Source organism: Hevea brasiliensis, chromosome 4 (genome assembly GCF_030052815.1).
Source record: "Hevea brasiliensis isolate MT/VB/25A 57/8 chromosome 4, ASM3005281v1, whole genome shotgun sequence".
In the NCBI taxonomy this organism is placed as follows: domain Eukaryota; kingdom Viridiplantae; phylum Streptophyta; class Magnoliopsida; order Malpighiales; family Euphorbiaceae; genus Hevea; species Hevea brasiliensis.
The window spans coordinates 25311415-25327391 of NC_079496.1; the positions used below are offsets into that span (position 1 = coordinate 25311415).

General features: G+C 29.5%; 2 protein-coding genes across 2 annotated transcripts; one reads left to right on the top strand and one right to left on the bottom strand.

The window, feature by feature from the left end:
* The first annotated feature begins 428 nt into the window (after nt 1–428).
* LOC110635295 (ethylene-responsive transcription factor ERN1-like) lies at nt 429–1993 on the top strand. Its single transcript, XM_021784578.2, has one exon. The coding sequence runs from the start codon at nt 828–830 to the stop codon at nt 1695–1697; it is 870 nt and encodes a 289-aa protein (XP_021640270.2). The 5' UTR covers nt 429–827; the 3' UTR covers nt 1698–1993.
* A 501-nt stretch (nt 1994–2494) lies between these two features.
* Nucleotides 2495–5383, bottom strand: LOC110635294 (tubulin alpha-5 chain). The gene is made up of 5 exons (XM_021784577.2): nt 5092–5383; nt 4401–4615; nt 4109–4308; nt 3208–3716; nt 2495–3004 (listed from the first exon to the last, which is right to left on the bottom strand). The coding sequence occupies exons 1-5, from the start codon at nt 5202–5204 to the stop codon at nt 2689–2691; spliced, it is 1353 nt and encodes a 450-aa protein (XP_021640269.1). The 5' UTR covers nt 5205–5383; the 3' UTR covers nt 2495–2688.
* Between the last annotated feature and the right edge of the window lie 10594 nt (nt 5384–15977).

A 15977-nucleotide genomic window follows, 5' to 3' on the forward strand; every position in this document is an offset into this window, starting at 1 on the left:
CCTTCCTATTTTATATCTTCCAAACTAAACATAGTGTATTCATGCAACCGATAATAGATTTTGATCATTATGCACCATAATCAATAACTATTATAAGTTAACCATTGTATTCTAAAATTTCTCCTAACGGATACTTCCCACCAGAAAAATGTTAGAATGTTCACATTCCAATTAATTAGGAGCAGAGCAGATGAAAGACAACACAGATTGGTTTGTTTGATAATGAGAATGGAGATTCTATGAAAAGCCCAAAGAGTTGACAATTAGATTCCATTAGATAATGGAGTTTGTTTACAGAAAGGTCCAATCATCCAATTCTTTGAATGTGAGGACTCCAAGTGTCTTTCCTTCGTGCTCTCACGATTTTGGCTTTGTTTTTTCGTTGACTAACTCAGAGAGAGGACAACGACTAGCCTACTCATTGCTAACTATTGACTCTTGTTTCTCTTATACTAGAAAATGGCTTGCATGTCCTCGGTTGAAAAAGAATTGGTAGTGGCACAACTTGGGACTCATTTGACCAATGAGATCATTTTCACTTGTGCCATAACAATTAAGCCTTATTTCCAAACTAATTGAAATCGGCTTTCAACTCAATTGGATACCAAATCAGTATAGGAAAATTTTATTTGTTTGGTGTATTAACTCTAACTTTGAGAAGTCAGTCATCCTTAAAAGAGAACAAATTCAAACGAACATGCTGACAAGAAATAAAAGACGAGGCCTCCCACTAACATAAGTTCTATACTACTTTGTCTTTCACTATATAAATCATCCTTAATTTTATCTTTCTTACGCTTACATCTCTTCCTCAACATTTTGCAAATATGGAATACAAATCCCAAAAGCAGCCTAAAGGGGTCTCACCCAACAAACCAAGCAAGTTCAAAGAAAGAAGCACAGCCTCTACTTGCAGAAGCAAGTTTGTTGGGGTCAGACAAAGACCTTCTGGGAAATGGGTAGCAGAGATCAAAGACACTACACAGAAGATTAGAATGTGGCTTGGAACTTTCGACACTGCAGAGGAGGCTGCTCGAGCTTACGATGAAGCTGCATGCTTGCTTCGCGGTTCCAACACTCGAACCAACTTCACCACCCATATCCCTACAAACTCTCCTATCTCAATGAAAATTAGAAATCTCCTCAATCACAAAAAGAGTTTGAAACAAAACTGTCCTGCAAATTCCACCTCAAAAACCACCATCAAAGCAAGTACTATAGTTAGTACCAATAAGAGTGGTATCAGTAGCAGCAACGATTATTTTCAATCAGTTAGTAGCAATGATAGTTTTGAATCTGGTAATAGTAATCTCACTTCACTATGCATTGGTGTGAAACAAGAAAATTACCAGATGTTTGATGATGTATACAGACCAGATTTGAGCGGCTGCGTTGGGGGCCTCGAACTGGCTGGCTTGTCTCACTTCTATTATTCCTCCTGGCCATTCCCAACTGGTTTTGATCAGCTTCCATTAATGCAAGAAGGGATGGAGTTGCCAAAGAATGTTGGTCCGTTGCCTGATGCAGCTCATGAATTAGAACTAGCTGAATTTGAACGAATGAAGGTAGAAATGCAGATATCAGCATCATTGTATGCGATGACTGGAGTAAACGAGTATTTGGAGAGTGCTAATTATGATCCCAGCTATGCTCTCTGGGATCTTCCCACCCTGAGCCAGCTCTTCTGTCCTAGTTGATCCTCTTGTCTCTCTCTCTCACAAATTTGATGCATGATGGTAGAGAAACATAGAATGTTACTTTCGAAGATTTACTTGAAGAATGCTTTTTAGTGATGCTATGAGGAAATTGACAAGAGTTAGCATAAGAACATTTTGTTTCATGCTTTAGAGATTATAACTGCTTGTGAAACCAACTTTATGGCTTAAATCTGGAAATTTCTTTTCAGTTGATTTTCACATATTACTTTCTAACCGAAAGAAATTTTATTATTCCAAGCTTGCTTGGTGAAGAAAAATCTATTTGACATTGAAGTAGTAACAACCACTACGAAAAAAATTATCATCTTATTATTCCAAGAATGCTTAATTTAGTTGCTGTAACAGCAAATCTATGGAGAAAAGTTTTCAAATTTGCAATTATTGTTGAAAAGGCGAATCATTCCTTGAGTTATTTAGATTCTTTTGCTATACATTAGCAAGAAGTCGTGAATAACCAATAACTAAAGCAATTCAGTCTAATAATCCTATGTAACAGCTGCAAAATTGCAGCAAACAGTTCGATTATGGCCACTGATCATGCTGCTACCACATCTTAAACCACTGTTAACGAATAACCAGATCTCATCAGTACAGATGTGGTCTTAATCAGCTAACGGCTATAAACCCTACAAGAACAGGGCATTCAGCATCTAAAGATAGAAGATATAACAGCCTTGATTTTAGGAGGGAAAAAGATGAAATTTTTGGCATGACAATGGCATAGAACCTCCAATAATATCATATGCCAAAGGATGTTGACTGAAAAAGAATAGACATGCCGACGAAAATGACACACAACTCTTTATTTTCAAATATCAGACTTCACAAAAACACATTAAATGGGAACAGACAATTTTGACAGTTTTACAGAGCTGCATATCAGAAACATAACAATTGAACCATAACGAGAAGAATGATAGCAGATCCTCACATAGGGAACTCCAAATAAAAATGCTCCAGCAACAAATTATCAATAATCTTCACCTTCCTCTTCATCTTCATCTCCACCTTCAGCACCAACTTCCTCATAATCTTTCTCAAGAGCAGCAAGGTCTTCACGAGCTTCTGAGAATTCCCCTTCTTCCATGCCTTCACCAACATACCAATGAACAAATGCCCTTTTGGCATACATGAGATCAAATTTGTGGTCAATGCGAGAGAACACTTCAGCCACAGCAGTGTTGTTGCTGATCATGCAAACAGCACGCTGCACCTTGGCGAGATCACCCCCAGGTACTACAGTTGGAGGCTCATAGTTAATACCACATTTGAAGCCAGTTGGACACCTGGGAAGTCAAAAGTAAAATAATCTTTTGGACCAAACTTATGTAGGACAATAAAACATCAGCTTAAGATTTCAAGTAGGTATGAGCTAGAAGACATGTACCAAAAGGGAAGCTCCAAACCATATATGGAAAATGAAATCCAAAATATTAGTGCATCAGCAAAAGAGAAGTTTCTTTTGATAGTTGCATGCATATTTTCTTACCAGTCAACAAATTGAACAGTCCTTTTAGTTTTGATAGTGGCAACAGCAGCATTGACATCCTTGGGAACAACATCTCCCCGATACATCAAACAGCAAGCCATGTATTTCCCATGCCTGGGATCACACTTAGCCATCATGCTTGAAGGCTCAAAAACAGCATTTGTGATCTCAGGAACTGTCAACTGCTCATGGTATGCCTTTTCAGCTGAGATGACGGGAGCATATGAAGAAAGCATGAAGTGAATACGGGGATATGGCACAAGGTTAGTCTGGAACTCTGTAACATCTACATTAATGGCTCCATCAAACCTTAATGAAGTTGTCAAAGATGATATAATTTGCGATATCAATCGATTCAAATTGGTGTAAGTAGGTCTTTCAATATCTAGGGATCTTCGGCAAATGTCATATATAGCTTCATTGTCAAGAAGCACAGCAACATCTGTGTGCTCAAGAAGGGAATGTGTAGAGAGCACACTGTTATAAGGCTCCACAACAGCAGTTGACACCTGCAATCAAACAGAAGTTGTCTATTACTGGGTGAGTCCATACAATTGAATATTCTCTTTCTAATTTTTTAATTTCTTTAAATTTTTCAGAGAAAAATACTAAATTTGAAATAATAAGGTTAAATCCAAATTCAATGTAAACTGTAGTTAAACCAAACAAAGCGGCCTTTATTATAACAAATAGCATGAGTATCCATAAACTATAGTGGCGCCAACACAATAATTTTTTTTATTTTTTAATTTTTTTCCATCAATAATGCATTGGTCCAGAAATTTAATGACTAGCTGTTCTCAGAATTATACTTTTAGTGACTATCCCACACAAAAAAAGAACTAAGCAATGGCAGCTTATGAGGAATCCAAATGCTAAACTTTGAGTATTATATAAGTACCTGGGGAGAAGGATAAATGGTGAACCCAAGCTTTGATTTCTTTCCATAATCGACAGATAAGCGTTCTAACAACAAAGAACCCAGACCAGAACCCGTTCCACCACCAACAGCACTAAACACTAAAAACCCTTGTAAGCCAGTGCAGTTATCAGCCAATTTCCTTACTCGATCAAGGCAGAGATCCACAATTTCCTTCCCAACTACAGGCCACAGCTAAAGTCTTATTCAAACAATTCTGGTAACACAGAAAAGCTATATACATAATGTGAAATTTTGGAACAAACTCTCTCACCTGTGTAGTGCCCTCTAGCAAAATTATTAGCAGCATCTTCCTTTCCAGAAATAAGCTGCTCAGGGTGGAAAAGTTGCCTATAAGGTCCAGTCCTAACTTCATCAATGACTGTTGGTTCCAAGTCAACAAAAACAGCTCTGGGCACATGTTTTCCAGATCCAGTCTCACTGAAGAAGGTATTGAAAGCATCATTTGCAACACCCACTGAAGTGTCACTGCATAAGACATTTACATTCATAAGTACCTACACAAAGTCCAATCAAATAACAGACAGAAAACACAAAATTTGGAAACAACATGAACCAATCCAATCAATAGTCAGAAAATACAAGTTTCTGAATTCTATCCACTAGAATAAACTCTAAAACTCACAAGATACAGTTTTCACTATGCAAGTGGAGAAAAAAAAAACATTAAGGCTTAAATTGTTAGAAAATCTCAAGATCCAAACAGACTTCCGCTTAAAAGAAGAGAAGGGGGCGGGGGGGGAGCGAGAGAGAGAGAGAGCCCAAAGAATCAGATAAAAGATTAAAAAAAGTACAGATATAAATGTAAAGAAAAAAACCCAAATATAATACAAATAGAACGGTGAAACATTTGCCTGATCATAGAACTTCAACAACCAATTATAAACCAGAAAAATCTAAAAAACTTAAAAGGACGAAAAAAATTGAAGAAAAAGGGTTTTAACCTGGGCATCATTCCATCTGGTTGGATGCCATGCTCCAAGCAATAAAGCTCCCAGCATGCATTTCCCACCTGAATTCCTGCTTGTCCAATGTGTATGCTTATTATTTCTCTCATCTCTCTCTCTCTCTCTCAGAAACTTCTTTAGCTTTGAACCAAGACACTCTTCCCTGCCTATAGAATCTCTCCCCGTTGGAGAGAAGAGAAAACAGAAAAAGAAAATTATACAAAGATCTTTTCTCGTCTGTGTCGGTCACAGCGGTTTCTATCTTCTTTTCTATTGAAAGCCAACAACTAGATGTGAATGCAATTTGATAAGTTATTTGGATTCCGAGAGGAGAGATTGTGGGACCCTAAAGTCCCAACCGGTGCTTGGGTCCCACATCACGTTTCCCGCTTTTTTGGTTAAGAGTAATTTGGTTAGTGAACTATAAATTTAAAAAAATTTGAAAATCCAATTTATTCAAGCTATATGTTTATTTTATGTAAAATATTTTTTTAAATATTTAAAATAATAAATTAATGAAATATATTTTTTATTTAAAGAAAAAGTTAAATATTTTTATTTTATAAAATTTTAATAATTTTATTAAAATATTAAAATATTTATACATAACTTAAATACATATTATTAATTTAAAATTATAATTAAATAATAAAAAATATTTTTTAAAAAATATTTTTTTATAAAAAAATATTTTTTATATATAAATTATTTTTCATAAAATAAACAAAACCTTAATTTATCATTAATTTTCTACCTCTTAGGAAGTTAAGAGCCAATTTCCTGAGTTTAACCCAAAAAAATAGAAGTTGAAGTTATTGGGTATATCTTTGAAGTAACTGGGTATAAAATATTATTAAAAATATCTAAATGTTAAAATTTTTATATTAGATATAAATAAAATAAGTAATAAATATATAAATGATAAAGACCATAACTTTATTATCTTAAAATTTAAAATTAAATATAATGTTAAATCTCTGAGTGATAAAGATTTCTCCAAATAATTTGGTTAGTGAACTATAAATTTAAAAAAATTTGAAAATCCAATTTATTCAAGCTATATGTTTATTTTATGTAAAATATTTTTTTAAATATTAAAAAAAATAAATTAATGAAATATATTTTTTAATTTAAAGAAAAAATTAAATATTTTTTATTTTATAAATTTTAATAATTTTATTAAAATATTAAAACATTTATCCATAACTTAAATATATATTATTAATTTAAAATTATAATTAAATAATAAAAATTATTTTAAAAAAATATTTTTTATATATAAATTATTTTTCATAAAATATATATAAATTATTTCTCAAAAATTACTTTTCAAAAAATATGTAATTTTAAAACCAAACGGCGCCTATCGGCTATGGCATCTAAGTGCAAGGGGCAGGATTGGTAACTTAACTTTTCTATTGTCATTTTATTAAACAGAAAATCGGTATATATTATCCACTTAGAAAATCTTTGCATAAATTAATAAAAAAAATATCTTTATCAAATTGAGATTATGTAACCAAAATGAATATTTAAATGGTTATATTATGGCCCTACGTAATTGAAATAAGTAAACTACTGTTTAATTTTATTATAAATTAATTTTTCAAGAAATAAGTTATTTTTGATATAAGAACAGTAACAGACTTGAGAGAAACTTAAAAGTTATACTTTTTTTATTAAGTATAATATAATCTATAGAAAAGTGTAAAATGCTTTATTATTTGAGTTTCGTTTATTTTAAAAAATAATTTATATATAAAAAATATTTATTACAAAAACATATTTTTTAAAAATATTTTTAATATTAAGTTAATAATATATATTTATATCATATATATATATATTAAAATCTAAAAATTAAAAATGATGTCTTTTTGTAAAAATGAGTTAATTTTTTTATAAAAAAATATTTTTTGTTAATTTTTTTAATGTCTAAATGCTTAAAAAATATTAAAAAAATATTTTTTATAAAATAAATAAAAACTTAATTTATATTATTAAATCAATTTTTTAAAAAATTAATACATCTTCCTTCCCTCATGCGAATATCATAATAGATCTAAAAAAGATTTGATCATTTATTATATTTTATAATTTAAAGTAAAAAATTATATATTAAATATATTTATATAATTTTTATAACATATAAAATTCAGAAATTATATTTTAAAAATATAACTTTTCGGCAAATGAGGCCTAATTGGGTAAAAAACAAAAATGAAAAAATATATATAATTAGAGAGAGGCAAAAATTGCAGATCCTGACATCAACCTTCAAATCCAGAGGAGTTTTTGGACTCTTTCCCTTTCTTGTCGGCTGTTGGAGAGGGAATCATGGTCTCTGACATTTATTATTGCATAAATTATATTTTAATTTCTAAAATTTAATAAAATATATAATTTAATTTTTATATTTTTAAAATTAAATAATTTAATTTATAAAATTTAACAAATTTTACAACTTAATATTATCGTTGAAATTTTAATTAAATTATTATTAATTTTAATAAAAATATTAAAATATCATTAAATATATTTTTAATTTAAAAATAATTTAATTTTAAAAATTTTATTTTATTAATTGTCTCTAAAATTTGATTAAATCTATAAATTAATTTTTATAATTTTAAAATCAAATAATATAATTATTAAAGTTTTAATAAACTTGTTATCTCTACCATTAAAATTGTGATTAATATTAAATTTAGTAAAAATATTAAAAAAATTTTAACTCTATTTTTAAGCTAAAATTAATTTAGTCCTGAAAATTTTATTTTAATAACAAATTATGTTATTCTTTTCTTTTTTTATGTATAACAATAATACAATATATATATATATATATAATTTTTCAAAATTACAAATGTTTATTTGTAAATAGTTATAATATTTAAAGATTAATTTATAAAATATGTGGATGATTTTGTAATTAATCAAAATTTTTATGGACATTAAAATAATTAGGTCATATTTTAATAATTTAAATTAAAATTTTTTCAATTTAATGAAACTCATATTTTAAAAATATAAGGACTATATTATTAATAAAATAAATTATCAGCGACTAAATTATTATGAAAATAAAACCTTAGAGATTAAATTATTTTTAGATTAAAAATAAAAATAAAGATTTTTTGATATTTTTATTAAAAATTAATAGTAATTAAATATAATTATAATAGCAGAGATTCAGTTATAAGTTTAGAAAAATATCAGAGATTAAATTATTTAATTTTAAAAATATAAAAATTAAATTATAAATTTTATCAAAATTCAGAACTTAAACATAAAAAATAATTTATTTTTATTTGCTTACTTTTTTTGGATAATTTTTTTTTTTATTTTATTCATTTCAATCACCTTCCCTTCATTACTTGCGTATTTAAGAAACTAATTGCATATGATTAACAGAAAAGAGAGTCCAGCCCTTATTTTTTTTCTTTTCTTTTCTGTTTGTGCAATTTGGTATCCTACTCAAGAGGCATTTTCTTATTGCATTTTTATACATACTTATAAAACCTTCAAACTTTACTTTGTTTATCATTTTCACTTTAAATCTGTTTGAAATTTAAAAATTATAAAAATTCAATATAATTAATTTTTTTAATCGATTCTTATATTTGAAAACATAAGAGATTTGAATTTCAAAAGATTGATTTAAAATTTATAAAATTAAAAATGTTTTATTTGACTAATAAAAAGAATTTTCATAAAAGTGATTAGATGTTATAACATAATGTGGATATAATATATTTGACTGTAATGGGATAGATTTGAAATAACAAGATAAAGATAATTATTTTAAATTTATTTTTAAACTCGTGGTGAATACATAGGTTTTGGACCAAATCTAAATATATTTTTATTTACAATATCCAAATAATATAATTAGTCCAAATCTAAATATGTGGCATCAAATCACTCATTTCAAACATAAAATTAATTTTTTTTAATTTATTTTAAAAAAATATAAAAAAAATAAAAATTATATAGTTATATGAAAATTTAATTTAATTTAATTCTTTTCTTGCATGCATAGTTATTTTAATTCAATCTCTATGATTTGAGGTTAAAAGATTTTAAAGGCTATAAAAAAGTTTTAATACTATTTTGGATAAACTATAATTTTAGTTCCTGTATTTTCAAAACTAAGTTGTTTAGTTACTCAGATTTGACAAAATTTACAACTTAATTATTGTATTTAGAATTTCAATTAAGTTATCGATAATTCTAGCAAAAATAATAAAAATGTCATTAACTCTATTTTCAATTTGAAAACAATTTAATACCTGAGATTTTATTTTATTAACAATTTAGTCATTGAGATTTAGTTAAACCTATAATTTAGTTCTTATAGTTTAAAATCAAGCAATTTAGTGATTGAAATTTTAATAAATCGATAAGTTAGTAGTCCCTACCATTAGAATTATGATTAATATTAAATTTAGTAAAAATATCAAATTATTTTTAACTATATTTTCCATCTAAAATCAATTTAGTGTGTATGTGTGAGCGCATGGGCGTAACTTTTTATATATTATTTAAATAATAATGACATAAATAAAATTTTACAAATTTATAAGGACTTATTTATAAATGGTTGTAATATTTAAGGATCAATTTATAAAATATATGGATGATTTTGTAATTAATTAAAATTTTTAAGGACCTTAAAGTAATTAGTCTATATTTTAATAATTTAAATTTAAAAATTCTCAATTTAATGGGATCTAAATTTTAAAAAATAGGGACTATATTGTTAATAAAAAAAACTATATGACTAAATTGTTAAGAAAATAAAACTTTAAGGATTAAATTATTTTTAGATTAAAAATAAAGATAAGGGCTTTTTAGTTAATTTTTACTAAAATTAACGGTAACTTAATGAAATTATAATGATTGATTTAAAAATAGAAGGATTAAGTTATAGATTTTGTCAAACCTAGGAACTAAATTATAATTTACCCTATTTTTAATTTTTTTTGAAAATTTTGAGTTTTTTTCTCTACTTTAAAATAAAATTTTAAATTAATATTTTTATATAATTATTAACTATGACATTAAAAATATATCTATATTAATTATATTCATTATGCATCTATAATTTTTTTTTTTATTTTGTGGTTTTTAATTTTTATTTAAAATTTTAATTATTGTATACAATGAAATAGTCAGGGGCGGAGGGAGAGGGGAGTAGGGGGAGCTTGGCCCCTCCCACCTTTTTAAATTTTTCCTGTATATATATATATATATAGAGAGAAAAAATTAATTTATTTTAGATAAAATTATTTTATTTTAACTATTCACCTCTCAAAAAAATAATTATATTATTTTTATTAAAATATAAATAATGTAAAGTATTAAAATTATTTATTTATTATTATATATACAAAAATTTTCTAAAGTATTAACATCTTAAAAAAATTATAACTTAATTATATTTTATTATAATATTTTTAATATATAATATTAATCCTTTAAAATATACAATAAATAAGAAATATATAAGAAATAAATAAAATTAAATAATATATTAAATTAATAATATTAGTCCCCTCAAAAATAATCTTTTAACTCCACCTTGGAAATAGTGTTATGTGAAATTTGTTTTTTTAATGAATTAAATTCTTAAAGTTACCATTAATATATTATATAGAATTTATAAATATGCTTCAAAATAAAATATTTAAGTCAATTAATTTATGTCATACTATTAAAAAAATAAGTATATTAGATATTTTTGTAGTGTAATTAAGATAGAATTTTAGAGATTATTAGTGCAATTAAAATAGGGCGAAAGAAAAGATTCATGTAATAAAAATAAATATATAAAAGGCCTCATTCATGTAATCAAAATAAATTAATAAATAAAAGGTCACCGTTCAAAATAATTTGGTGCAGGGACAACCATTTTTATAGTTGCCTATCACATTCAGCTGCTATCGAATTCTTTTCTCTGCAATTCCTTTGCAAGAATGCACGCAAAAACTAGTATAAACTTTTAATGTGACGGTACTCGAATTTGTCGTTTAAAATGAATTCAATTGCTTTGCGGTACCCTACTCGCGCAAGCAGCTTTTATTTTTTCTTTTTCTTGTAGAAATTTTTTTTATTATGAAAAATCTGGATATGTGACTGTACCATTCATGAAAGCAACTTTCCCTTTTTTTTTTATAAAATTTTGAATTTTTTATGAGAAAATCTTGCATATTTATAAGAGCCTCTCAGCAGCTTTTTTATTTTTTATTTTTTGCATAATTTGAATTTTTTTATGAATTTTCTTTTTATTTTTTGACCTTTTAAATATTTTTTTACTTCTTATTTTTATTAATACAATTAAGATAAATTCAAGGAATTAATATTAAATGTTAGATTAAATATTTTTAGAGTTATTAGTAAAAAAAATTCAACGTATTAATGAATTATTAATTAAAGCCCCGAGGCTCGTAGTAAGCCTAACTGTTCATTTACCCAACTCTAAGGCCCATTTGGGTCCAATTTCAAGAAAATAACCAAACAGAGTCCGGCCATAAAGTGGACCTTTCAACGGGGAGTTTTTGACTCACCCGACCTGTAAACACAATAAACAATCCATTGGGGAGCTCAGCTCACCCTCCACATACTCATATCATCATAAAGATAAATGGGAGCTCAGCTCCCTCATCCAGTCCATCAAACATGCATATAATAATTTTACAGGTCCACAATAATAATTTAGTTTACAGGTCCACAATAATAATTTAGTTTACAGACCCAAATCAAATAAACATTTCTAACACATGCGGAAATTCTAAGATTTAACAAGATTATACAAATATTAATAATCGACCTGCGAGGAAGAAAGCAGGTTAACCTCAAAAATATCCTCCTGTGGCCTGAAAAAATATTGAACAGGAGTGAGCGTTCGACTCAGAGAGTAAAATATCAATTTTAACCATAATCTCTATAACTATCTAGAACTAATGCAGCCTGTGGAGTGAAATGCAACATCAACAACATTTTCACGTCATAACATCAAAAAGGTAATTTAGAGCACTCACACACCCTGTAGTATCAACCATAATATATGGGAGCTGATCCCCTATACTGCTCTCTTAAATCCAACCTGGTGCCAGCGAAGAACTCAAGCCGGACTTTCGCTTAATAAACCAAATCGGGGGTCCCAGCGAAGAACTCAAGCCGTGACTACCCCCCGAAGGATCGGGTCCCAGCGAAGAACTCAAGCCGTGACTACCCCGTCCTATCCATAGTCCACACCACATCACACGCACGCCAACGCACGCACACTGCTCCAAATTACCACAACAACATCCATGGCACGTTAACAGTTATGAATGCAACATAAATCGTGCCTAGAGTTTAACTACATAAATATATGCATATAAGTGATGCATGGGCATGCTTGAACATATAATAATAGTGAAATTACAATTAAAATTAATATTTTACTCACAGACTTGACGGTGGTCATTGAGGCGGCTGGGCGGAGGAAGAAGGCTGTCTCAGCTCACCTGACAATTTTATTACAATCATTTAATAAATTTGACTCAATACAAATGAAGAAAAAGACCAAATACGTCCTAAGTCGTGCCGAAAATCCGGCAGAGTCTCCCCTATACCTAGGACATACCCAACCTGCAAAAGGGCTTAAAACACACTTCTATACTCACAATCCATATATCCACAACTCAATCACATCACATAGCCCCTCCTGGGCCCATCAAATCAGTCATCCATCACAATATGTAAAATTTCAATTTGGTCCTTATAATTTACCATTTTTTACAAAAACTGCCCAAATAAGCTCTAAAAATTCTAAAACTTTGCCCCGCGGTCCTTAGCAATATTACTAAGCTATTGCAAAAAGAATCATAATTTTCTAAGCTACCATGAATATTTTATGGATTTTTAATCCTATTTAAGCACTAAAAAATTACGAAAAAGCAAGGTTCGGGCTTACTTTTGCTGATTTCGACTTCGGGGACGGCTCGGGACGTCTGACAATGGGGGGATAGCCAAAACCTCGATCCAATTCAGAGACTTTTCCAGAACGGTGCATTCGCCAAAATTCACGCACCGGACAACTGTCGAATTTCCGCGAATTGAGGATACCTACACGAAGCCCACAACACGGGGGTTAGTACATAAATTTTTCAGAATTTTCTAAGCTCATTTAATGCTCGGAAAAACACTGCGAAGTTTCGTGGGACCCACCGAAAAACGGTGTCTGAAAAATTCGAAATTTATGTCGCCGCGAAACTCTCGACGAGTGGAGCGCGCTGGTACTCTCGATTTTCTCATGGGGTTCACGGTTTGTGAGAAATCTAGCCCAAAAGTCTTAATGGGCTAAAAACTTCCCGAGCAAAAATCGGACAAACCGCTCGATGGATTTCGGTGTTCTTGGTGTCTATGGAAAGCTCTCGTCGAGTAGATGATTTTAGATACAAGACCCGGTCCGATTGGTGGCCGGATCGGCCGAATTTTGGCCGGGGAAGTCGAAATGTCGCGCGCGCAGGGGATGACGTTCGCGCGCGTTTTCCGGCCGTTTGGAGCGGCGGCCTACTGGGACAGTGGGAGGCGCGCTGATGGTGGGTGGCAGGAGGTGGTGGCGGCCAGGCGGGAGGAGAGAGAGAAAAGAAAGAAAGAAGGGGAGGAGGTCGGGACTCGCGGAAGAGAAGGGAAGAAGAAAAAGGGAGCTGGTCCGATTCGACCGGTCCGATTCAAGATACAAAATTTTAAATTTTTTACTCTGCCTCGGGACCGAAAACGAGGTCCAAAAATTCTGAAAAAATTTCAGAAAACTCAGAAAAATATGTAGACTCCAAATATATTTTTAGTTTTGCCACGTGGTCTTTAAATAAATTTTTAAAAATCATCAAAGTTTATATTTTCGGAAAATCGAACCCGATTTTTAAAATCCGAAAAATCTCAAAAATTTCCTAAAATTTAAATAAAATTAAAATACCAAAAATGCTCATAAAATTTAAAATTTTGGGGTGTTACAGATTAAATATTTTTAAAGTTATTAGTAAAAAAAATTCAACGTATTAATGAATTATTAATTAAAAGAAATTATCTCAATGAATTATGAAATAATTTTATTACATAATATTGTATTTTTTTAGCATTAAAAATCATTTATGAAATAATAATAAAAAAAGAATATTCAATGAATTCTAAAATAATTAATAAATGACTATTAACTAAAAGTATTTGAAAATTTATTTTTTATTAATATTATTTCAGTTAGACTTCATATATAAGAGTAATGTTGCATGCACACTATTGATTAAACAAATTTTTTGGAGGAATTATAAAAAAGTACATTGTGGTTTCAAATACTTTTCATTTCAGGGTCTGTGATTCATTTAGAGATAAAGTGATATCTTGAGATTTTGCACTATTAATAAATGACGACTTTTCCTCTTTTCTATATCGAAAGGTGTTGACTTAAAAGAGAAAACTGTTGACGTAAAAAAGAAATCTGCTGACTTATAATATAAAATAATAGAAAAATTGTAAAAAAAAAAATCATGTGATTTCACCCATTTTTCACTTCAGGGTCTAAGGTTTACTTTGAGAAAAAATGGTACCCTATGGTAACGCTCTATTAGCAAACCATAATATATTTGTCTGACGCTGTTAATTTTTGTTGATGTGACATTAATATAACAATATTAATTATTTTTATAATAAAATATAAAAAAAATTTCACTCACCACTAAAAATATTTTATGCAAAAAAGAGACTTTATTCATTTTGGGCATCGTGATTCCAAAATAATTCACTTTGGGTGAATTAATATTTCAATTATTTTTAATAATTAAAAAATAAAAAAAAAATTAACACACCACTAAGATATTTCATGTAAGGAATGGACTTTATTCACTTTGGACACGGTGATTCCGAAAGTGAAGATGTGCTTGTGTAGAGTTTTGAATGAAGATTTTGACTTCTAGAATTATTATCAATAGATTTTTGAACTTAGAGTTTGCATCTTCACTTTTGAAATCACTATCAAGGATCACTGATGTGGCATAAATTTCTGGGGGGAGTTACTGGATTCGTATTATTAAGAATTTGGGTAGGAGCAACAATTCTGTCATTGAAGCAGCTAGATTGTAATGATACTTTTGGCTACCTAGCCACCTATTCCTCCCTTCAATAAGATGGTTGATACATTTCTTTACTTTGGACACAACTTTCATTAGCACTTCTTTAAGGAGTTTGAGGTTGAAAATGCTTCCCAAACTTCCTAGCACTTTTGGACACATGTCAGATTCTTGTGGCACAGAGATGTGGCCATTAGAATATACTGAAACTGACAAATTAAGTTTTTCAAAGAGAATATTCATAAACTTTTCCATGTTAATTCAAAAGTGAAAGATCTCAAATTATGGTTATTTCCAGGAGTTAATTTGGTTTGTTAATGGTGTAAAATCTCATTGAATCATTTTGTCACAGAATGAATTACAAATTCTGGAGTGAAAATGAGAGAAACCACATTGTACTTTTTTGATATTTTCACTTTTTTTTTTCAAGTCAACACCTTTTGATGAAGACAAGAATGTCACGACCCAACCTATAGGCCGGACCGGCACTAGGACCTGGGCCAGCCTAAAGCCCCCGAGGCCCGTAGTAAGCCTAACTGTTCATTAACCCAACTCTAAGGCCCATTTGGGCCCAATTTCAAGAAACCAAACGGACAGAGTCCGGCCATAAAATGGACTTTCCAACGGGGAGTTTTCGACTCACCCGACCTGTAAACATAATAAATACTCAATTGGGGAGCTCAGCTCACCCTCCACATACTCATATCCTCATAAAAATAAATGGGAGCTCAGCTCCCTCATCCAATCCATCAAACATACATATCATTA